Below are 23263 nucleotides of genomic sequence, written 5' to 3'. Positions count from 1 at the left end.
GAACGTAGATTTAGCGTGTTGAATACAGCTCGCGTTTAGCTCGGACTCTGCAGTAAAAGCGTGCTGTATGATTGTTAGAATTGTGGCTAGATTTATGCTCCTCAACCGGAAAGAGTTGCGAAGGGATCCCCCCCGTTTTTCCTTTTTCTTTTTGCTGTAATTTTCTAGGGTAGACGTATTAGAATAAGGTTTACGATTCGTCCAACGGGCGATGTTTGCTATGCGTGATCAAAAGATGAGTGTTATTTGTTACAGTATTGCGATCTTTTCCTTTCTTTTTTCTTTCATTTCCTTTATTATTATTTTTTTTTAATTTTTGTTCGCACTGGTACGCCGGCATGATTAAAAAAAAGACAGACAGGTTTCCTGCAAGACACTACACCATCAAATTTAGCACAAAATGTACAAATAACACGTTAAACGTTTAGTTTGTTAACGCGCAAAGATATTTAATATTTCGTAATTTTATACTCGTTTGTGTGTTTTCTCTTCTCCGCCCCCTTGTGTTAGTTCTTTATCAGAATTTTTCACTTGTCTTTGTCGATTAGATCTTGTTTCATCGCTTAATCAAATAGCGTTTTTCATTGGCAGAACTAGTGCGCACTTAGTGCACATTAAAGCCGTTGTACACTGATTTAATCTTTAATATTTAAAGTATAATGCAAATATTTTAATTGATAAAATAGCCAATACATATTTTACCAAACAGTACAATAAAGAATATTAAGGCTTTCGTGACTTAACCCGTTTATATTAAACATATACACACTACGTTGATTTGTGTACAACGGCTTTAATGTGCACTGAGTGCGCACCAGTTCTGCCAAAGAAAAACGCTATAAATATATCATCTTTGTTTGTATTATTTGGCATTTTTAAAGAAAGTTCAGCAACCTACAACAAGATAATTACTAATCTAAAACACTGTTTCATCATTATATACAATTGTATTATGTTTACTTTTAATTGAAATAAATCTTCTTCCAGATATTCATTCTGTAGAGTTCCTTCTTTTAACAACTTCTGTTTTTTTTTTTACTCTTTGGACACTGTTTTTCTTTTCTTAGATGGATTTAAACGCTTTCTCATAGTTTTTAAACAAAATTCAATAAAGCCCTGATTTGTTTTACTGTCATAAAAATGTTCTTGAAAGCAATATTGAATGTAATATAAGTTTTTTTTAGTATTAAAGCAAATTATCTGCTTACGTAGCCGTTTCCAGAGAGAGTTGAACGAAGTTTCGGGAACTGTGTAACTATTTGGCTAGCTAATTCCGTTTTTAATCTATTTGATGGATATCTTTAACAACAACAAAATAAATGTTTTTATTAATTATATAGAATTACATAAATAATGCTCATACAAAAAAACATCATTACTTACAAGTTGTCATTATTAATTTTTATCAAGTCTGCACAACAAACTCTGATGAGTTCTGCCTCTCCACGGGCTTAACTACATCTGATTCTAAAATTACTAATTAGCGATGGATTTCTTTTAGATTCTTTGTCGTGTCCTTCGATCCAGGATCTAATATCAAACATTTCATTTGAATTTTGATGTTCCTTAAAAAAAAAAATATATATATATATATATGTATATGAAAATTATATGTCATGCAATGTTAAATATAAATACTAGATTGTTCACAAGGACTTGAATGCGTCGAAAACGCGTGCAAAACTAAATATTCAACCAAAAACCTTCTTCAAAATGGGTATACAGAAACTTCCAGAAAAATGTCTTGAATTCCACGGAGAATATGTAAAATAGTAGGTATAATATTTCTAAATAAATATTTTTATACTACTTTTAAAAAATCAGTTTTATAAATATTTGAACAACCTAGTATTAAATATACATATTAACGTATTTTTACCTTTTTACTATTTTCATCAAGAACAATTACGTTTTGGCATTCAGTCGATAAATTAGTATTTTCTTCTTTACTTTGTACATTCACATTGTTCTTCGTTCTGTATTAATACAACTTCCTGAAATAAAACCTGTGTTTTATATAAGCTTTCATTCATCTTTATCATTAACAAGTTATACTAAATACAAAAATCATCTTTGCGCTTATTACTTTATTGTGATTATTAATTAAACTTAATATTCTTTTTCTTGGGCCAATTTTTATATTCATTTCTTTTAAATCAGTTTCTGTTAACGCCATGAAAGCATAACCATCGACTCCTTCGTCTAAAACATTGAGTTGACAAATATAATTTTTGGAGAAATTTATTTGAAAAAAATTAAAAGCAATTTAATAAAAGATACAGTGTGGACATGTACTGACAATGCTCTGATGCTATATATCTTCAAATCTCCATATCATCCAAAATATGATTTTGAAAATTTACAGCGATATTTAAAGCAATATATACATAGATATTTATTTAAAAACGTTCTCCGGTCCTTATACTAGAGAAAATCGATTTTCTTAGGATTTTCTTGAAACTGTGAATATACGTTAATTTAGGTGTGCTTTATGCGTGTACTCAGCGTGATATAAATTTCAGTACCTCTTCCGGGATAAAAAATAAAGATACTGAGCCTCAAAGTTTCAACTTTTACTAATGAAAAGGTTTTCCAGGCCAAACGGTAAGAGATACGAGCGGTTAGCCAAGAGGACCAAAGTTTGCTCCTCTCGTTGAGTTCTATAAGGAAAAAATGCCAAAACTAAAAAAAATTAAATTTTAAATTTTTTTTTGAAATTTTGAGGCTCAGTATCTTTATTTTTTATCCCGGAAGAGGTACTGAAATTTAAACCACGCATAAAGCACACCTAAATTAAAGTATATTTACAGTTTCAAGAAAATCCTAAGAAAATTGATTTTTTCTAATATAAGGACCGGAGAACGTCCTTAAATGGAAAATTTTGGCGTATAATGTATATAGGAAAATATATTGATGAACGATAGAAAAGTAAATTGATTTTATGTACAAGATATAATTGTGAGGTGCTTTTATAATAACATATGATGAAGGACTATATAAGAAAAATTAGTCGTAAAATCAGACCATAATTAAATAGTTTCAGATCGCTTAACTCATCAGTATTTACAAATGTATATGAATCTGTATTTTGAGCTACACGGTAAGCATTTAATGATTTGTTATAACCAAGACATTGTCATTCTTCACACCATAACCAAAGCTGATCATCCTTTAATATTATTAATTCTTGAATACAACTAAAAGTAATTTCACTATTTTCTTGTACTCCACTGTTAATAGCAACAAACAAACCTTTTTGATACTTTGTACTGTAAACCTCCGCCTTATTAACTTCAATAATTGTGTCTTTATCCTGATATTTCATTTGATGTAACTGCTGTCTACAATATGTATTTTCAACATAAGTTTTTCGTCCGTTAATGTACTTTAATTTGATTCGTGGTTCTTTATTAGTACCCCAAACTGCGCATTGATCTAATTGACAATAGTTTGTTAACGTTTTCGTAATATATTTAAAATTACGTACAGATTCATACTTTTTTAAAAAATTATGTTCCGCTTCAAATCTTAAACAATTTAACCAACGTAAAGGACCAGAAAAAGATATACACTGAGGGTAATGAGTTAAATAATGATGCTTATTAATTGGAGCTATAGCTGGAAATAATTCTTAGAATAAACAATTGTGTTCTTCGATTAATTCTGCTAAAATATGGTAAAATAGAGCGTCTCAATTTTGGAGCAAATACTATTTCGTTTATTCTGTTTAATAGTAAAATTAACGATAAATGCTTCATTTTCAGGTACTAAATCTGAAACTAAGAAAGGAAAAACTCTTAATAAACACCATGTTTGTACAACAGTTTGTGAAAGCTTGTAATCCTTTTGATATTTAATAGAAGTTGAAGAAAAATTTGCAGAAGGTTTATTTTTATACTGTAACTTCTTTAATTCTTTGTAATTAAAATAATTTTTTGTAATATTAAAAATTTGTTAAAGAGTATTAAGAAGCTATTACCACTTGAGTTAAAATAGGAAGACCCTTGAATAGGAATACGAAGATACTACTTGAGTTTTATTTCTTTAAAGTAGTTGCATAACAATTATCTTTCAAAGCAATATACGTATTCTCTTTACAATTGGCGCAATTTAATTTAAAGATTTTTACATTTTTTTTTGAAATACATGTCACTTGAGTTAAGTTAGGTAATATAATTTTGTGAAGAAGAAAATAAAGATTTCACATTTTTTTTTTAAATACATGTCACTTGAGTTAAGTTAGGTAATGTAATTTTGTGAAAAATATATATATAAAGCTACCACAGGTTAGATACATATGATTTGAGTTAAGTTAAGTATTGTGAAGAAAAAATTAAAGATTTTAGATCTTAAAAAGAAATTAAGATCTTTTTTTTTTTAAATACATGTCACTTGACTTAAGTTAGATAATATAATTTTGTGAAAAAGATATAAAGGTTAACCAATAATGGGACTTCCGGTTCCGGAACATAGAAGGTGACAGGTGTGAACAGAGCGGAGATAAAGTGATAGAAAAGTGCGATACAGAAAGGGTGGGAGAGAGTGAGAGTAGCGGGACGGCAAGGGATGGAGGTGTAAGACGGCGGAGGAGAAAGAGTTAAGCGGGGACGAGATCGGTTAAAAGGTGAAAAGTGAAGAAAGTGGCTGGAACGAAGTGACAGTTGAGGCATAGACGGTAAGTAACATAGAGAGGCGACAGAACGTAGGAAAGAGGCGCGAAAGCGGGCATAGACTAGCTCAGTCATAGAAGGGATGAAGCTCGGATATAGAAGGAATAGTAGGACGTGCACGCAGCCATAGGATACAAAAAAGAAAGAGGGATAGGCAAATCAAGAACAGCGGATGGATAAAGAGAAGGAAATAGAATCAGAAAGTGCACAACAGGGAGATAAAGGAAAGAAGGGGGAAGGCGAAGGCGAGAAGAAAGCGAGAGGCAGACCAACGAAGGCGGAGGAGTTAGCCAAATTAAGAAGAACGGACAGTACAGGATCGGTCAAGGAATTCTTTCAGAAGAGTGAGAAAAGGAAGAGGGAAGAAGAGGTGGAGGAAGCAGCGAATGCGGAGGAAGAAATTCTAAAAGAATTTAACGCACAAAGAAGGGTCAACAGATCACCGCCGCCCAAAATCAAAAAAGAAAAGCAGGGAAAAGAAAATATGGCGACGGAAGAATTACTGGAGAAGGTTAAAGAAATTTTGAAGAAAATGGAGGAACAAGAGGGAGAAAGAAAGAAAGATAAGGAGGAACAAGAGAAAGAAAGGAAAAGAGATAAAAAGGAAATAAAAAACAAAATTAAGGGACTGAGGGAGGAATTGAGGAGAAGCGAGGAGATATGGGAAAATCAAAGAAAGACCCTGGAAGGAAGAATTAAGAATTTAGAGGAGAAGGCGGAGAAGATAGAAGTAAACATGTCAATGAGTGAGGGAGGGGAGATAATAAGGAAAATGAAAGAGATAGAAAGAAATATGGAGATGGCAGAAAGAAGAAGGAGGAGAGTAAACATAATTGTAAGAGAAAAGAAAACAGGAAATAAAAAGGAAAGAAAAGAAAAAACCGAGAAGTTGATAGAAGAAATAAATAGATCGAAAATGGCCGTCGAGGAAGTACAAGAAATTGGACATGGAGAATTTAAGATGAAAGTATTGAGATGTAGAAATTGGGATAACAAACGAGAGATAATGATGAGAAAGAAAGAGCTAGGAAAGAAGTATGGCTGTTTTCTGAATGACGACCTTACTAAAGAAGAAAAGCAGATACAGAAAGAGTTAAGAAAGATAGCAAGGAAAAAAAGGGAGGCAGGAAAATGGGTAACGGTCGGTTACCAAAAAATATGGGAGGATAATAAGGAATGGAGATGGAACGAAAACAAAGAAGCGCTAGAAGAAAGGGATCACTTTCGCAGATAAGAAAGAAAAGAAGAAGGATAAAGAAGGGTTAAGCATGATGAACGAGAGAAGGAGGGAAGAGATACAAGAAAGAAGACAGGAAAGGTCCAAGGAGATAGAAGAAAGGCGGAACACACCAGAAGAAACCAGAAAGGACGAAGAAAGTATAAAGGAGGTAGATGAGGAAAATATTAGAGGAAACGGAATAAGGGAAGTCGAGGGACAAGAGAAAAGATATATAGGAGAAGAGGAAAGAAACGACGGGGAGAGTGAAGAGACGTGGAAAGTGGCCTTTTGGAACGTAGCTGGTTTATCAAACAAGGATAAGGACTTCTGGGAAGGGATAAAAGAATGGGATGTGATTGTGATGATGGAGACTTGGACTGATGAGAAAGGATGGGAGAAGGTGAAGGAGAAGCTACCGAGAGAATATAGATGGAGAGTACAGATAGCAGCCAGGAGGAACAAGAAAGGCAGAGCGTGCGGAGGCATGTTGCTAGGAATAAGGAAAAGCATAGAAGAGATAAAGGAAAGAAGGGAGACGGAGGAAGAAGGAAAAATCGAAGGTAAGATAAGAATAGGAGAGGAAGTATGGAGAATAATAGGAATCTATGTAAACAACAATATAGACGAGAAACTAGGTCTGAAGGAAAGGACGGAGGAGGGGGAAAAAGGAGTAAGGACCATAAAGCTGGTCACACACACTTTCCGTAGAACGTAACAGTAGGAACACGTACGACTCTGCAAGACACACAACGTTCGTAACGCAGCGTCGCTACGATAACCGTGACTGACCGTGGCAGACTTGACTTTATTTGCTGCGGACGCTGCAGTATAGGTTATAGAAGTGAATTGTCAGCGAAATATTTGAGAAATGAGAGTAAATTTATCAATTGTCGTAGAATAAATTTTTCATTACATCATTGGGTGAGTACAAATTTATGCATTAAATATAATATTCTATTATAAATTGATATAATAGGAATAATAAAGAAACAAACTGAATAACTGAAATATTTCATCTTTAAGCAAAGGAAAGGTTAAATAGAATTTGTTATTTTCTTTCAGAATATGGACGACATAGAACTGTTTTATATTTATCATTGGATGGCTGCATACATTTTGTCACGCAGAAGAAGAAATTATTCTAAGCGTTGGGTTAATCGGAGATGGTGGGTTAGGAATATTAATAAGAACCGTAATCAGCAAGGAGATTTTAATGCTCTATTTCAAGAACTAAAAGATGACACGGAAATGTTTTTTCGATATACTAGAATGAGCGTTAACGTCTTTTATTTATTGTTGGAATTGGTTGAACCATTTTTAAGGAAAAATAATTGGAGAGCTTTGTGCCCAGAACAACGACTGTCTTTGACTTTGAGGTTAGTCATATGTATTCAATCACTTACGTATTTTAAAATTGCATAGACAATAGGTTTGTTTATGCTATTTGCACAGAGTACTAGAATAAGTATATACTGTGCACTATTCTGTAGGGTAGGTTCAATATACAAAAGAACTGAAACTAAAGGTGTAGAGTGTTAGCTCCAATGCTTTAGTTTGCTTAGTTTGTATGTACAAGTACTACAAACAAACTAAATATGGAGTATGTGTATTATTTCTTTTTAGTTGATCAAAATACTTACACGATGTCAGGCTAAACTGAATGTTTGTCATAATTACAGATATCTGCCCAGCAAACGAAAAAAGATTGAAAAGAATTAAAACGGGATTGCCAGGAATTCAATTAAGGACTTTCCGAATTCCATTCTGTCCAAAAAAGGGATTGAAATAGTTTCAATATCATGGAATTCCTTATTTTGAAAAGAATTTGTTTTTTTTGAATCCCATTCAATTCCGACACAAAAATATTATACCACTGAATGCCAGGTTAAGGATTAAAAAGTTTCGTGATGAATTCCATTGAATACCATTGATTCCGTTAACGAAATGAATACCACTGAATGCCAGGTTAGGGATTGGAAAGTTTCGTGATGAATTCCATTGAATATCATTGATTCCGTTAACGAAATGAATACCATTGAATGCCAAACTAGGAATTAAAAATTTCCGTATTGAATTCCATTGAATTCCGTCTATTCTGACAATAAAATGAATACCATTAAATGCCAGGATAGAGATTGAAAAGTGTCCGTGTTGAACTCTGTGGCGGTACGCGCCACCAATAGTACACGCCCGCGCGGTATCTGCATTACCGGCAGTTCGCGTCGACGCCGCTAGGCGTCGCATCGCCGGGGCATCTTCTCGAGTTCAAAGTTTCGTCTCGACCGCTATGTAAAGGGACCCCCTACGGGACCTGACAGATCTTACAAATCTCATTTTCGGGCTAATTGCCAGTCGGCAGTAGTGCGTGTAATGCCCTTAGGCATACACAAAAGCTCACCGGCGCTTGGTCGCCCAACGGAGGCGCGAGACGTTTCCTAAACCATCTAATGCCATGCAATTCCATAACCTTTACGGATTCTATAGGATTGGATGGAAATGAAAATTTCTTTTTTGGATTCCATGGGATTGGACCATCTCATTTCGAATCCCATCTAATTTCATCTAATTCCGCCAAAAAAGGGATTCAAAGGTATTAAAAAATTTTAATATCTTTTAATCCTTTTGCGTTTGCTGGGTGGCTACTGGTGATCAACTGCTTTCGATCGCTTTTGCATATAGAATCGGAGAGTCAACAGTATCTTCGGTCATTAAGCACACTTGTACCGTATTAAGCAAAGTATTGGCCCCACTATATGTAGTCCCTCCAACGTCAGAAAAATGGGAACAAATTGCTGCAGATTTTCTTAAAGATTGGAATATTCCGAATTGCGTTGGATCGTTCGATGGAAAACACGTACACATTCAAGCTCCGCCAAATTCTGGAAGCGTCTACTTTAACTATAAAAAAAGTTTCAGCATTGTCCTAATGGCTGCTTGCGATTCTAATTATAAATTTACTCTTATTGACGTTGGTACTAATGGCAGTATTAGCGACGGGAGCATATTTGCTTCATCTGAAATAGGCCAAGCAGTTAAATATGAAACATTGAACGTGCCACAAGGGCAGATACAACTTCCTGGCAGTAATCAATCAACGCCATATTTTTTCATCGGTGATCAAGCTTTTCCACTGATGAAAAATTTTATGAGGCCCTACGCTGGACGAAGATTGGAAGAAAAAAAGCAAATATTTAATTATAGATTATCTCGTGCTAGAAGAACGATAGAGAACGCATTCGGAATACTTTCTGCACGTTGGAGAGTTTATCGTCGACCAATTTGTTTGGATTTAAACGCCGTTGATAAGATAGTAATAAGTACTGTATGTCTCCATAATTTTTTAAAGACACAGGATGAAAAGCATACGCCGGAAAAACGATTATACTGTCCACCACTCTTTGTTGATTCAGAATTAGAAAACGGTCAAGTAATTGAAGGAACTTGGAGGAATGAACAGATGCAATCACAACGTTTACAACCTACTGGTGCACATCGAGCGAGCAGAAACGCAATGGAGCAACGTGACATTTTAGCAGATTACTTTGTAACCCAAGCAGGAAAGATTCCATGGCAGTATGACTATATTAGAAGAGGGACAAACAGAGACTAAACAGATAATACAAATGTTCATATAAAGTATTTAATAATCATATATATTTTATATATAAACGTATACATTTTTATAATCATATGTTATCATATATTATATATTTTATATAATATTAAATGTTTGCTGGTTGCTAACCAAATCTTAATCAACGTACATAAAAACTTATTAATAACTAAATATAATTTGTTTTATTAACTCATAAATCTCATAATACGTACATAAACTTATTAACTGAATATAATATGTGTAATTTTTTCCATTTTTTGTTTTTTATCCATTTCAGGCAATTTTCCCAATTCACAAGAAATCCATTTTCCAAATGATTCCACATCGCTTGCATTTGATGTTGTATTATATTGTTGCATGTTTTTTGTTTTGAGATATGAACTTAATTCCGACGATACTTTCAAAAAATTTGTTTCAATATTGTCAGTGCGTTTTTTCTTGTTAATCCATCCGTCAAAAGAATCATTCTGTTGTTGTATATTCTCTGCTATAATATACAAAATCGAAAATTGTTAAACTATGAAAAATATTAAATATATTAATCACAGCCAGAGTACTGTAACGATGCACCCCTATAAAGCATCGTTTTCCGGCCAACACTAGCCGGATGCCGCTCGGCCGAACTTCCGATTCTATTCGACATCCGGCTTAGCGTCCACCGTGCTCGTCGTTGAACCACGTAAAGTAGATCCACGTTTGTACATACATGTAGTATTTCACGCTTTGTGCATACGGTTATTAATACGTTCTTGGAAATACGTTTATTAATTCACTATCATTGTAAATATATTAGTTTGTAATAAATTAAGATTAAACATTAATCTAAATTATCGTGTTATTGCCTCTGGCCCTACCTCTCGAACTCCGGAATCTGACGAGCTAGCCCGCGTTTGAGAAAACGCCAGGTCGTTATAGGGAGCTTTTCAGCAAACAACACAAGTATCTTTGTTTTATTCATTGCCAAAAAAGAAAGATAGAACGATATTTGTGTTAACTTATATCTCTTGCTGGAAAGCTCCCATAGTACATTAAAAATATGTTACTTACATCTTCTTTTAGGTGTCGAAATGTTTTCTTGTGAAGACGCCTCTGTATAATTTGTTGGCCCTTCAAAGTCAGATAAGAACTCAGGAAGCACAATAGATTGTGGAGATGTCGCGGGAATAGTGACATTGTGAGAACTAGGCTGTGTTGAGCTACTATGTGCTGGAAGCAATGCAGAATTTCTCGACGGAATACATGTTTGAGGTGATGGGGTATTTCGGGAGCTTGTTGACACCGAAGAGAATGGCACGTTTTCAGGGCTTGATGGTGATAGTGAAGGTGATATTGAAGATCGAGGATTTTGGATTGTTCGAGCACTTGACGAAATGCAAGACAACGCTGCGTGTGCATTGATCGCCGGTTGTTGTTGATTAGCAGACTGCAAGTCAGAGTTTCTTAACAGTGAAATATTTTGAGGAATTGATGATTGTTGACGAGTACATGTTTGAGATGATGGGGTATTTCGGGAGCTTGCTAATGATACCGAAGAGAATGGCCTGCTTTCAGAGTTTGATGGTGACAGTGAAGACGATAATGATATTGAAGATCGAGGATTTTGAATTGTTCGAGCACTTGATGAATTGCAAGACAACGCTGCATGTGCATTGATCACCGGTTGTCGTTTATTAGCGGACTGCAAGTTTGTATAGGTTCTAAAACATTGAGGTTCAAAAACAGTATACTTTCAAGAATGCTTGTTATATTTTTTAGCTACATTACTTATTTTCTTGACTGAATATGTTCCGAAAGAAACATCATATTTTCATATAAAGGAAATCCTTTTCTTCCTGTAGTACTTCCACTACCGCTTCTTGTTTCTGCATCCCGTAACCTCCGCTCTTTTGAAAATCTATCCCTCAAGCGTATCCATCGTTTCTGACAATCTTCCACTGTAAATAATGTCATGTGTTTATTTCTGTAAATATATTTTAGTTGCAAATCTGTATAATTCCACATACCTGAACAATTCATAACAGATGCTATTTCCACCCATGACCGTTCACGTACATTTTTATCTTTAAAATCTTTTAAATTCTTTGCATAAATATGAGGATAACCTCTCACGACGTCGATAAAAGTAGCATCGGATTCAATATTCAATTCGGTCACAGGCACATCCATATCTTGTGAATACATATCTTGTGAATCTTCAAGGTCCGTATAATATGTTTTGTCGTACGAGTGATCCATTTCACGATTTTATTTTCACAAGATTCCAATCCGATATTTACCCAAATTTTTGTGGTTATGCAGCTTGTTTATGGATGATTCGTTTATCGCGCCAAACTACGATGTCAGACAACCTCGCAATCTGATTGGCCATCTATCAAACCGTAGCAGTAGAATTCCAACATGTTGAAATTTTCGACCACTGCTGCTACTGTTACTTCTACGATTGCAGACGGCCGAATCGAGCAACGCGATTGGTCGAAACCCTACTGTTACGTTCCACGGAAAGTGTGTGTGGCCAGCTGAATTTTCGATCACTACTGTTACTGTTACTTCTACGGTTACAGACGGCCGAATTGAGCAACGCGATTGGTCGAAACCCTACTGTTACGTTCTACGGAAAGTGTGTGTGACCAGCTTAATAGGAGGTGACTTTAACGCGAGAACGGGAGAGGAAGGAGGATGGGAAGAGGAAATCGAGCGAAGAGAGGAAAGAGGGAGGAAGTCTAAAGATAAGAAGATAAATAAAGAAGGCAGAAAGTTACTGGAGTTTATCGAGGAGAGAGGATGTATGATATTAAATGGAGGCACAAAGGGGGACGAGGAGGGAGAATATACATACACAGGGGGAAGAGGTGAGACAGTCATAGATTACATAATAGGGGACGAGGAGGTTAGAGAAAAGGTGGAAAGACTGGAAGTAGGAGAAAGGATAGATTCAGACCATCATCCATTAATACTATGGGTGAGGGGAAGCTCAAAGAGAAGGCAAAGGAGAAGAGAAACTGAAAAAATGAAAAGAAGGGAAGTATGGAATGAGGAAGGAAAGACGCAATTTAGGGAGAAGTTAGGCGCGATTGAAGGAAAAAGAGACCTGCAAGAGGAAATAGAGGAAAGAACAAGGAAGATAAGAAGGGTGATTGAGGAGAACGAGGACAAGAATGAAAGAATGACTATCAAGAACAAAAGAGAGTGGTGGGACGAGGAATGTACGGAGAGCAAGAGGGAAGTGAGGAAAGAACTAAGGAAATGGAGAAAAGGGAAAGGAGAGGCAGAAAGATACAGAGAAAGAAGGAAAGAATATAGGGAAATGTGTGATAGAAAAAAGAAGGAGGAGAAAGAAAGAATGATCAAAGAGATTGGAGAAGCGAAAACGGAGGGAAAGGTATGGGAGTTGATAGGCAGAGTAAGGAAGAGAAGAAGAAGGGTGAATGAAGAGATAAAACCGGAAGAGTGGAAGGAGTATTTCATGGATCTGATGGGTGGAGTGGAGAACAGAGTGGTAAAAGGAGAGGGAGACAGAAGCAGACAGGAGGAAGAAGAGATAGGATTAGAAGAGATAAGAAACGTAATAAAGAAACTAAAGACGGGAAAAGCAATAGGCAATGACGGGATACCTAACGAGGCATGGAAGTACGGAGGAGAAGAAATGGTGAAATGGATATGGGAGGTATGCAAACGTGTCTGGAGAGGTGAAGGCTGGCCGGAACAATGGAAGGAAGGGGAGATAATCCCATTAGTTAAAAAAGGAGAAGGGCGAGAGGTGAAGGACTATAGAGGAATAACCATAATGTCTTCGATGTACAAAATCTACACGGCGGTACTGGCGGAAAGAATAAGAGAAGAAGTAAAAACGAAGAAATTGATCCCCGATAATCAAACGGGATTCAGGAAAGGAATGGGAACGATGGATCAAATATTCGCTTTGAATTACCTGGTGAACAGACAAATAGGAAAAAAGAAAGGAAAGATGACAGTGTTTTTTGTGGATCTGAAGGCTGCCTTCGACTCAGTGGACAAAAAAGTATTAATAAAGGCAATGAGAGAAAGAGGAGTGAGACAAGGACTGATAGACAGAGTAGAGGAAGTATTGAGGGAAACAAAGAGCAGAGTAGGGAAAGGAGGAGAGAGTGATGGTCAATTTTGGACGGCGAAAGGCCTGAGACAGGGATGCCCACTAAGCCCAATATTATTCAACCTATTAATCGCAGATATAGAGGATCATATAAAAAAAGGCGGATGGGGAGGAGTGAAATTAAGAAGCGAGAAAATATACACGCTAATGTATGCAGATGATATTGCACTGCTGGCAGAGGAGGAGCAGGACATGAGATCGATGATAAGCAGGTTAGAAGGATATCTAGACAGAAAAGGGTTAACTCTGAGTATAGAGAAGTCAAAGGTAATGAGATTCAGAAAGGGAGGAGGAAGGAAGAAGAAGTACGACTGGAGGTGGAAGGGAAAAAAATTAGAAGAGGTTAAAGAATTCAAGTATTTAGGGTATACGATGAAGGAGAATGGAGGGCAGGAGGCGCATATCAGAGAGAGAAGAAGGAAGGCAGCAAGAGTAATGAGGGAAGTATGGGGGATAGGGAAGAGGATGTGGAAAAAGGACTGCAAAAGAAGGATCTGGCTATACGACACACTGATATGGACAGTGATGGGATACGGGGCAGAAGTATGGGGATGGAAGGAGAGGAGGGAGGTAGAAGGTATTCACGAGAGATATCTTAGATGGGTACTTGGAGTAAATTGGAGGACGCCGGGATATATGGTCAGAGACGAGCTAGAAAGAGAAAAGATGAGAAGTAGAGCAAGCAAGAGAACATGGAAATTTGAAAAAAAATTGGAAGAAGGTAGAGGAGGAGAGATAGCGAGAAAGTGTTTGGAAGAAATGAAAGAGAGATGGAAGAGAGGAAAGGTAATAGGGAGATGGGAGCAGGAGAGAAAAGATTACTTGGAAGGGATCGGAGTAGAAATGGAAGGAGGAGAGGAGTTGGAGGAGGAGGAATTGGAAAAGAAGGAGAGAGATAAGGAGAGACAAGAAAGGATGGAAAAGATCGTAGGATCGAAGTACAATAGATGGTATAAGAGCATAAGGAAGGACGGGATCCCGGACTATCTAATGAAGGGATGGGAGGAAGCAAGATGGAACAGGATTGCAAGATTCAGACTGGGTAACGAAGTGAGGGAAGGACTATACTGGGAAAATGAGGAGGACAAAAAATGCAGGATGTGTGGAAAAAAAGAGGAAACATGGGAACATGTATGGGAGGAATGTACGAGATGGGTGGAATGGGAAGGAGAGGGGTGGCAGGATGTGGCAGAGAGATTACTAGGAGAAAAGGGAGAGGAAGAAGAATGGATGAAAGCAATAGAGGAAAGGAGACGAGATGGAGGAGGGAGGATAATGAGAAAGGAAGAAGGACAAGCCAACAACTCAACGAAAGAGGATCAAGGAGGGCGAGACAACGAAAAGGATCGAAGAAGAATATGTTTATAATAAATTATATGTATTTTAATTGTATGTAAATTGTTGTAAACTGGATGTACAAGGTTGGGTACGTCCCTAAAAAACGCCCTTTTAGACCCCTTGGGGTAATAAAGTATCTTATCTATTCTATTCTAAAGGTTAACCAATAATGTAGAAACGCGGCTAAGTGAGAGCCGTTCGCCGTTCACGGTGCAAAGATTAATGACAATGGTATTTTTTTCCCTTTCTCATATATTTATTAAATATTGAACGTTTCGGTCCCGGATTGGACCATCTTCAGCATCTGAATACAATTATAAATTTTTTATAAAAAAAGACTTACGATCCTGTTACGAAATAACCTCTGTATCTTTTATGCGAAATAATTATTGTACCCTTTGTATTCAGATGCTGAAGATGGTCCAATCCGGGACCGAAACGTTCAATATTTAATAAATATATGAGAAAGGGAAAAAAATACCATTGTCATTAATCTTCGCACCGTGAACGGCGAACGCGGCTCTCACTTAGCCTGCACGTTTCTACATTATTGGATTTCCAAACAGAGCCTTTTTACTCTTCTATAAAGGTTAGATTACCTAGACACTTACCTAGACACTTAGGTTAGATTTTTGAATTTACAAAATACATTGCGTGTACTTGGCACTTTTTTTTACCTTTTTTGAAAAAGATAATTTTGTACTGATATTACCTATTTTGTAGTGTTAAGCAAGGATCTGCAAAACATTTTTATTTTTTATTTTTTAATTATTTACAAAATTAACAATAACAACAAATACATAAAAATTAATAATATTTAAGTAAAAGTAAATTATACATTTCTCACAAAAATTGAAGGAACACTAAATTTATCTTTAAAAATAGGCAAAATTCAAGCAGCTGTAACTCTGTTAAAAATAAATAAAATTTAAATTTCAAGCTTAAAACCTCTACTTTCGAAAGGTTACTATTATTTTTTAGTTTCTGTAAGTTTGGTAACTTTTGCATATAGAAAACTACTAGCTGGACAAAATAGAAAATTTTTCTCTGACTTTGTAAGCCTGTCACTTGCAAAAAAAATCTGCAAAAATTTTCAACTTTTTAATGTGAAAGCTTGAAGTTTTCCTTCCAAAATCTTTTTTTTTTTAATGTTTCTACGTGTCTGCGTTGTTTTTCTGTATAATTGTTTTCTGGGTCAGAATGAAAAAGATAAAAATCTCTAATTTTTACATTATTTTCATCAATTTATATCATATCTATGTTATTTAAAAAAATTTGGCAATTATACCGTTTAATAGAGCAAAGTTTCAGCTTTAAGAATCTGTTTTTTGAATTGCAATACGATGATTTCTAATCATAAATTTCTTACGACACAGAGTCGAAGAAAGTAAAAGAATTCACTCCATATGAATGAAAAGTCATTCCAACTTGAGTGATTCGGTGAATTACTTATTTTTTCGAGTGGAATTTTACAATGCCTCCGTTTCGATTTCTACTTCGGATGAGTAAATCGCGCGGGAAAAGGCACTTCAATGAATAGCTTGAACCTCTCGTTAAACGCTGGAATTAATAATCAATTGAGTGATTGAAGAAAACGATCGCGCGTTTGGCGTTCTCACTTTGCTTGTCGCGATCGTGAACGATCGTGAACGAGGGAGAGAGCTTGTTTCGTATTTAAATACGTGTTCAATAATCGAACGTCGAGAGTGCGAACAAGCTCAAATATGTGTCCACAAATACAATTCCGTTTTTCGAGAACAGACATGTATGTACCTATACGTAATTCACTCGTTCACATAATTCATCGTAAATGTTTCAAATTTATTTGCACGTGTGAAAAAATATATACATTTGTATAATATTAATTATTTAAAATCATGCTAGGTTGCAATCATGTCTTGTGTCACAAAAAATATACAGGGTATCCCTGAACGTTTCAGCCAGACTGTGAGATTTTATAAGAAATTTAATTTGGAACAAAAAGTTTCCTATAAACATGGGTCGAAAAATGCTTCCGTATAAGAAGATAACGCTCAAAGACCTCTAAAATCATGTTTTTGAATATACCGGGTGTCTGAGCCCACCCCTTTTTTTAAAAAACTAAGCATTTTAGAGAAAAACGTTCCAGACAAAAATTGTATGATTTTGAAAGGAACATAAGATGGTGTCATTGATTTGACCTTGGGTGGCATCGTTAAGAACTGGTCAAGGACACCTTCAATTTCTTAAATAAAACTCCTTATTTTTTATTGCATATTCTTATAGCTTATGTCGAGAGCTTTCCAAAACACTATAATTAAGTATTTTTTCATTAAGTACTTTTCGAGTTATAAGGCTTGAAAGTTACAGTATTGTGACATAATATTTTGTTAAGTATTTATAATTCAAATTTCTTACTTTTTATTTTTGCAAACAATATGAATCAATTAATGTAAAAAAACAAAAATATACAATTAACTGTATACAATTAACAAAAAAATAAAAAAAAGTAACCGAATACGCTTGAAAATTTTTACTAGAGGGTTTTTTGGGTCGTTAAATACAAATTTGACATCAAATTTTTAAAATTCAAAATGGCGGACCCCAAATAGCGGACATATACAAAATTTTTCAAACGGGCGGATTTGATTGAAACTTGTTATTTGGGGGTTTTTGGAGTCACTGATTATGAATCCGAAATCTGATTTTCAAAATTCAAAATGGCGGATTTAATATGGCGGACCGAATTCGTAAAAAGTTTTTTGCTCAAGCTGAAATTTGTCACTCGGGGGTATTCGGGGTCGCTGATCACGAATAAGACTTCAGATTTTCAAAATTCAAAATGGCGGATTTAATATAGCCGACCGAATTTGAATACGTGCAAAACAGAGTCCCGACCAGTGATGGAAGGGACGCTTTTATTAGATCAAAACCAATCGGTGGCGCGCGGTTTCCGTGCGTCCACCGTTTCATTTGGTGACTCTGAATAACTTTGTGCTGATCGCACGGTCTTAGCACCGGCGACGCATCTTTCAAATGTCTGCCTTATCAACTGTCGATGGTAGGTTCTGCACCTACCATGGTTGTAACGAGTAACGGGGAATCAGAGTTCGATTCCGGAGAGGGAGCCTGAGAAACGGCTACCACATCCAAGGAAGGCAGCAGGCGCGCAAATTACCCACTCCCGGCACGGGGAGGTAGTAAAAAAAAATAACGATATATATATAAGTTTTTATATGAAAAATTTTTTACCGGGCGCCCAACACTGGGGCAACTAATTTTCACAGTACATTTCTGAGGACGATGCATCACTGCTTTTAACGCGATGCGGACATTTCGGACCACACGCCGCACATGTTGATACAGCAGGCGCATGCGTCTCTCATAAGGGCCCCCGCACAATGAAAAATATAAGGAACAAATATTAGCGACTAGGACTAATTAAAAAATCACAGGAATGAAGGTTGTAACATTAATTGATACACGGCTTCCGATAGGTTAAAAATCTATTTCCCGTGTTATTTCCTGTTTCTGTTGCCTGTTTTTTATTGTGCATCCAGTTTTATTTCTGATTCTTTAGTCTTAATCGCTAATATCTGTTTCCTGTTCCTTATAGTTTTTATTGTGCGGGGGCTTTAAGGTCACAAGGAGATTATCGCTTCTGGTTGCTTCTTCACCGTTGTACAGGGTACAGTACGGCTGAGTACGGTCCTTTGACGAATTCGAGCACACTGCTAATTGATTGCTTCGTGAATCATCCGTTCGGAGTAAGCAAATTGGAGGTAACACGGGCCGCGCCGCGGTGCGAAGTTCGCAGAGGAGACCTTTACGAAACATTGTGCAATTGGTTGGAATTTGACAAGACTCAACTTAAATCTCGCCGATTGGAACATATAGAGGTAACGAACGATAATCAGTCAAGTGCGTGCGGGTGACGTTTGCGATTAGTTACGTGCAGACAGTATCGAAATGCGCACCGTATTTTTCGGCTGACGGCAAAACTGCCTTCGTGAAGCTGGCGAAAAGCGGCCTTCCGTTTTCTGTTCCGTTCACGCACTTCGCCTTGTTCCTGTTTCGCGCATCGTGTATTTGGGAACGGCGAATATTTCGAGTCATTCCCACTAACTGTGTTGCGTTCTCCACAGAAAAATTCTTCAAGGAGTTCGACTGAACATTGATCTCACATCACTTTCGACTTTCGGATGATTGAACGAGATAAACAAGATCGTTGCTTGAATTCGCTCAAGACGGTATACGGTGACAATTTCACCGGATAACGCATGAGGAAAAAAATGAAGATTTTCGTTTCGTTCGTCCGTTTATCTTAAACGTCACGATGGACTACGAGATACCTCGCGACTTACAGATGCCTTATCTACAGGCGATCCAAAAGATACCGGGTGATACCGCTGGTGAGAAATGGAGTTGGATCGGAAGATTGACTTTACACCAGACCAGCGAAGATCTTGAGCAACTTCAACCGGAATTGCTACCTATACTGCGTGTGGAAACTGCTGTCAGAAAGAAGAGGCACGAGGATATAACGTTGGCGCTCAAATGTGAAGATTGGACAATAATAAATCGGGCTTTCAAGGCCTCCTGGTTCTTCGACAGCAGCTACAAGAAGATCGTCGATGTCTCGTATTTCTGCGAACGTCTGTTCCCTTACGTTTCCGTGAACACAAGAACGCGTATTGTGCTTACGCTTGCGCGTCGATTAACCGGTAAGAATCCAATTTTCGCGCAACAAATGTTTACAGCAGTATCATCTATTTACGGTATTCAAACCGCTTGCCCGTTGATCGTGGCTTGCGACGAGGCTTTCGTTTATAAAACGATCGTAGAAAAGGAACTCGTGCTGCCCGTAGACATTGTTAAAAAGATATTCCGCAATAATCCGGATTTGATAGTGGGTTTTCTCAAATTATTAAAACCCCGTGAATTAAACGCGACTAAGCGCACTCCTTTCGCGATCGGCATCGATAGATACAAGTCTTTCCTACCTAAATTAATAAAGAAGCGACTCGACGCTTTCGTGGAACTGTGCGAGATACACGAAACCGATCTGCCGAATATTGTTTTGAGTAAGACGTGTGCCGAGATATTTCTAAAAAAAGCTCAGCAACATCTGATAAAGAAACCGCTTTTGTACATCCGAATCTTACCACCTAAGAAGATCAAGGAGGATTTAATGGAAAATATATTTCCAGGTTTGTTGCCCGCAGAAATTTTTTCCTTTGATACGGATAGCGTTCTTGATTACTTGAAGCATTACCCACGTGATAAAAAATACGATTTACTCAGTAAATCCTATAAAAGTAAATATCACGCTGATCTTCTCGACGAGAGGAAAAACGTGACGCCCGACTTATTACAATTATTACCTGCAGAGGAACGGATCAAACAGGCTAGGATCAACATCGAGAAACAGAAGTTATTATTAGAGGAGAATGATGAAGATATTGAAGATACGATGGATTACAAAAAAGCTTGGATTTGTTATTTATCTGTTAACGAAGCTATACCGGTTCTTAAGGAGAGAATAAATAAAACTCCAAATGAATCACACAGACTACATGGTTTGATTTTACAAATGATTTACGTTTGTAAGATTAACGAGGATGACGATGCGTTGTGCAATACCTTGACGTATTTCTTGAATAGACATAAAAACGAAAACTCTTGGCCCTCTTGGCTATTCAAACGAGTGTTTGATGAGCTCTTGCAAATATACGATGTACCTTATTTAAGCGAGAAGCAGATCTCTCTTGTACTTGACATTGTCCGATTGTTTTATATAAAAAATAAATTTGGACCGGACGATTTACTCGCAGCTATAATACATTTCAAACTTATACACAACATGCCAATTGAGGAGTCGATTAACATGCTTGTAGAAGAAAACCAATGGGACGTAAACTTCAACATATTAAAAGAATATCCACAATATGAGAGACAATGCCTCGTAACTTTTGCAAATGTCCTTCAAAAAAAATCTATCAAAGATCTTGATGTAAAAAGATACAACTTTTGCAGCTACGTTGCATCAATATATGATTTCAACGATAGATGTAAAAAATCGTGCATCAATATAGAAGAAATGACAATTAGAGATTATTCTTGGCTTATGGATGCTATTCTCGAAGCGATACGTTCCGATAAAGATACGCGAGATGTAGAAGACACATTGCAGAAAAAAGAACCGGAACTGTACCGTAGTTGGTTTCCTGAAGATATCGTGAATGTAACGTCAGGCGCAGCGCTCGCTTTATTGAATCGAGATTTACAAAATATACTGGACAATTGGGAAAAATACTTAGCCGAATGCATGAAGAACTGCCATATCAAAAGTGTACAACACGTCAAGGCCACGCGTTGGTACAAAGACTTACCTACTAAATTTGTTGATCAGTGCATGAATTATATCTATGATAAAAATGCAGATGAAATATCATCCAGCGTAGTTATTCTGGCCATTCTACTTCACGGTGATGTGGTGACAAAAATAATCGATTCTTTTATACCTACGGAAACAACGGTGGATACTAGTAATTACAAGATCGTGCAAAATTTACCATTGAGCGTGAGACTTTCTAATACGCCAGTACCTCTCAATCTTGTAGTTAGATTGTGTGAAGGGGATTACTTATCAACAGCTCTGATGACACTAACGAACGTATGTAAACGGACTGCTTTGCCAAAAGTGATGTCAATCGTGCAAAAGTTAATGAGTATGCGCGTGAGCACGCGAAAACATGGGGTCAGGCTGATGTGCTTAGTAGCTTCCGTGAGTGAACTCTCAGATTTTCTCCAGAAAACATGGGCGATTGAGAACCATCATTCAGTACGACAAGTTCTGTTCAAAGCGCTCCAGAATTTCTTCCTTACGAAGCCAAGTCCCGAAACTGGGTCCCTATATTGTCAAGCTATGTCGACGTTAAGTCTCCAGGACGAACTTTTGCTTTCGGAAATAAAGTTATTTCCTGAGATTCCCAATGAATACATCTTGAAATACCTCGAGCTGTGGCTCAAAACGATAGGTGATCTTCAAGAACTGGGACTGGATGACCAAAAGACAAACAAATACATCGCCAATTGCTTGGCGACGCTCACTGCATCCGTTTTCAACCTGCTACCCGAAGAATTTACCGAGAATATACTTCGAAGATTTTTATTCCACATCAATACTAATGTATCCGAGGCAGCGAGACGCTTCACAATATCGTACATTTTACCAGACAATGGGGATAAAAATACCGCACGTATCAAAGTATTTGCCGATGTCTTCAACAAAGCAGTGACAACTTATTGGGACGTGCCGCATCCTAATAAATTACGCTTCTATCCGATCAACAGTGCTGTGCGTTTATTTATAGACGATTTTATTGTCAGCTATGTTGATAAGTCTTGTTTCAATAAGCCTGTTAACTCAGAGATCATCGATAATATGCAAACGATATTTTTATCTGTCTTATCACCTAGACAGGACGCGAGGTCTTATTTGCTGTTGGTGTACGCGAAGAAGTTGCAAGAATGCACATTAACCAAGACTTCCCTTGGCCTGAGACTCGGTCAACAGTTGCACGAATTAAGTGATGTCTTTTCGTCACTATTAGTTCCGTTTATGGCCAAGGTTCTCGAAGACTTCCTAAGATGCGTATATAAACATACCGACTTGGAAGAAGTCAAGTTTAGTGTCATAGAAGACCTCATTGAAGCTGGTAATACGGATTCCTGTTTTATGGCTGTGACAATGTTACCGTCGACAATCCAGACGAAACACCTGGCAAGATATGATCGACTCGTTGAAAAATTCCGAGAAATGGAGGAGCCTACTGTTACCATTTTATACGATCATTTAAACGAAACGGACTTAAAAACTGTTGATGATTAAATGAAGTGAAGAAACGAACAAATAATTTTATTGTTTTTATGTACGTATTTTTCGTGATAATATTTTACTATGATGATATTAACGCTTTATCATATAATTGATGATTGAATTATAAATGTACCTTTATATGTTAAAGTGAAATTATTAGTACTTGTTTTTTTTTAATAGAATAATGTTTGAATTTTTATTGAATTCTCATTGAAATATTATTTTCTATTATTTTCGTGAGATATACGCCTAAAGTTTTTTGTTTCTCTTGGCATACTATAATTTAGAATGTTTGTTGAGGTTATAGTGATTGTATGTGACTAAAAGCAATGCGAGTTATATATTAAATATCTTTTTAAACAGTACAAATAAATATCGTGTTGCTCAGCGTGTATCCACATTTGCCTTAATTATATATATATATTATATT

At 36.6% G+C, this 23263-nt stretch overlaps 6 protein-coding genes across 6 annotated transcripts; 4 read left to right on the top strand and 2 right to left on the bottom strand.

The window, feature by feature from the left end:
• Positions 1–4842: 4842 nt before the first annotated feature.
• Positions 4843–5904, top strand: LOC112461856 (vicilin-like seed storage protein At2g18540). The gene is made up of 2 exons (XM_025027265.1): positions 4843–5181; positions 5536–5904. The coding sequence occupies exons 1-2, from the start codon at positions 4843–4845 to the stop codon at positions 5902–5904; spliced, it is 708 nt and encodes a 235-aa protein (XP_024883033.1).
• A 688-nt stretch (positions 5905–6592) lies between these two features.
• On the top strand, positions 6593–8621 carry LOC112461855. Its single transcript, XM_025027263.1, has 4 exons — positions 6593–6810; positions 6952–7265; positions 7569–7579; positions 8569–8621. The coding sequence occupies exons 2-4, from the start codon at positions 6955–6957 to the stop codon at positions 8619–8621; spliced, it is 375 nt and encodes a 124-aa protein (XP_024883031.1). The 5' UTR covers positions 6593–6810; positions 6952–6954.
• Positions 8533–9532, top strand: LOC112461877 (protein ALP1-like). The gene is made up of 2 exons (XM_025027285.1): positions 8533–9211; positions 9300–9532. Exons 1-2 carry the CDS (start codon positions 8816–8818, stop codon positions 9303–9305), a joined length of 402 nt encoding a protein of 133 aa, XP_024883053.1. The 5' UTR covers positions 8533–8815; the 3' UTR covers positions 9306–9532.
• An 18-nt stretch (positions 9533–9550) lies between these two features.
• On the bottom strand, positions 9551–10936 carry LOC112461876. Its single transcript, XM_025027284.1, has 2 exons — positions 10553–10936; positions 9551–9992 (listed from the first exon to the last, which is right to left on the bottom strand). Exons 1-2 carry the CDS (start codon positions 10898–10900, stop codon positions 9906–9908), a joined length of 435 nt encoding a protein of 144 aa, XP_024883052.1. The 5' UTR covers positions 10901–10936; the 3' UTR covers positions 9551–9905.
• LOC112461854 lies at positions 10921–11801 on the bottom strand. Its single transcript, XM_025027262.1, has 4 exons — positions 11509–11801; positions 11274–11439; positions 11123–11202; positions 10921–10928 (listed from the first exon to the last, which is right to left on the bottom strand). Exons 1-4 carry the CDS (start codon positions 11738–11740, stop codon positions 10921–10923), a joined length of 486 nt encoding a protein of 161 aa, XP_024883030.1. The 5' UTR covers positions 11741–11801.
• Positions 11802–18759: 6958 nt separating this feature from the next.
• On the top strand, positions 18760–22845 carry LOC112461853. The gene has a single exon (XM_025027261.1). The coding sequence runs from the start codon at positions 19288–19290 to the stop codon at positions 22843–22845; it is 3558 nt and encodes a 1185-aa protein (XP_024883029.1). The 5' UTR covers positions 18760–19287.
• Positions 22846–23263: the final 418 nt, after the last annotated feature.

Source organism: Temnothorax curvispinosus, unplaced genomic scaffold, assembly GCF_003070985.1.
Source record: "Temnothorax curvispinosus isolate PA1 unplaced genomic scaffold, ASM307098v1 QBEX01011856.1, whole genome shotgun sequence".
Taxonomy (NCBI): Eukaryota; Metazoa; Arthropoda; class Insecta; order Hymenoptera; family Formicidae; genus Temnothorax; species Temnothorax curvispinosus.
The sequence above is the reverse complement of the archived record's forward strand: the minus strand, read 5'-3'. Positions and strand labels throughout refer to the sequence as shown.

Coding starts and splice junctions, on each gene's coding strand:
- LOC112461853 (XM_025027261.1), top strand. CDS start 19,288: ATGGACTACGAGATACCTCGCGACTTACAGATGCCTTATCTACAGGCG.
- LOC112461876 (XM_025027284.1), bottom strand. CDS start 10,900: ATGCACACGCAGCGTTGTCTTGCATTTCGTCAAGTGCTCGAACAATCC. Junction 9,993..10,552: donor TTCGACACCTAAAAGAAGAT/GTAAGTAACATA, acceptor TGTATATTATAG/CAGAGAATATACAACAACAG.
- LOC112461877 (XM_025027285.1), top strand. CDS start 8,816: ATGGCTGCTTGCGATTCTAATTATAAATTTACTCTTATTGACGTTGGT.
- LOC112461856 (XM_025027265.1), top strand. CDS start 4,843: ATGGATAAAGAGAAGGAAATAGAATCAGAAAGTGCACAACAGGGAGAT. Junction 5,182..5,535: donor CGGAAGAATTACTGGAGAAG/GTTAAAGAAATT, acceptor GGAAATAAAAAG/GAAAGAAAAGAAAAAACCGA.
- LOC112461855 (XM_025027263.1), top strand. CDS start 6,955: ATGGACGACATAGAACTGTTTTATATTTATCATTGGATGGCTGCATAC.
- LOC112461854 (XM_025027262.1), bottom strand. CDS start 11,740: ATGGATCACTCGTACGACAAAACATATTATACGGACCTTGAAGATTCA. Junction 11,440..11,508: donor ATCTGTTATGAATTGTTCAG/GTATGTGGAATT, acceptor CATTATTTACAG/TGGAAGATTGTCAGAAACGA. Junction 11,203..11,273: donor GAACATATTCAGTCAAGAAA/ATAAGTAATGTA, acceptor TCAATGTTTTAG/AACCTATACAAACTTGCAGT.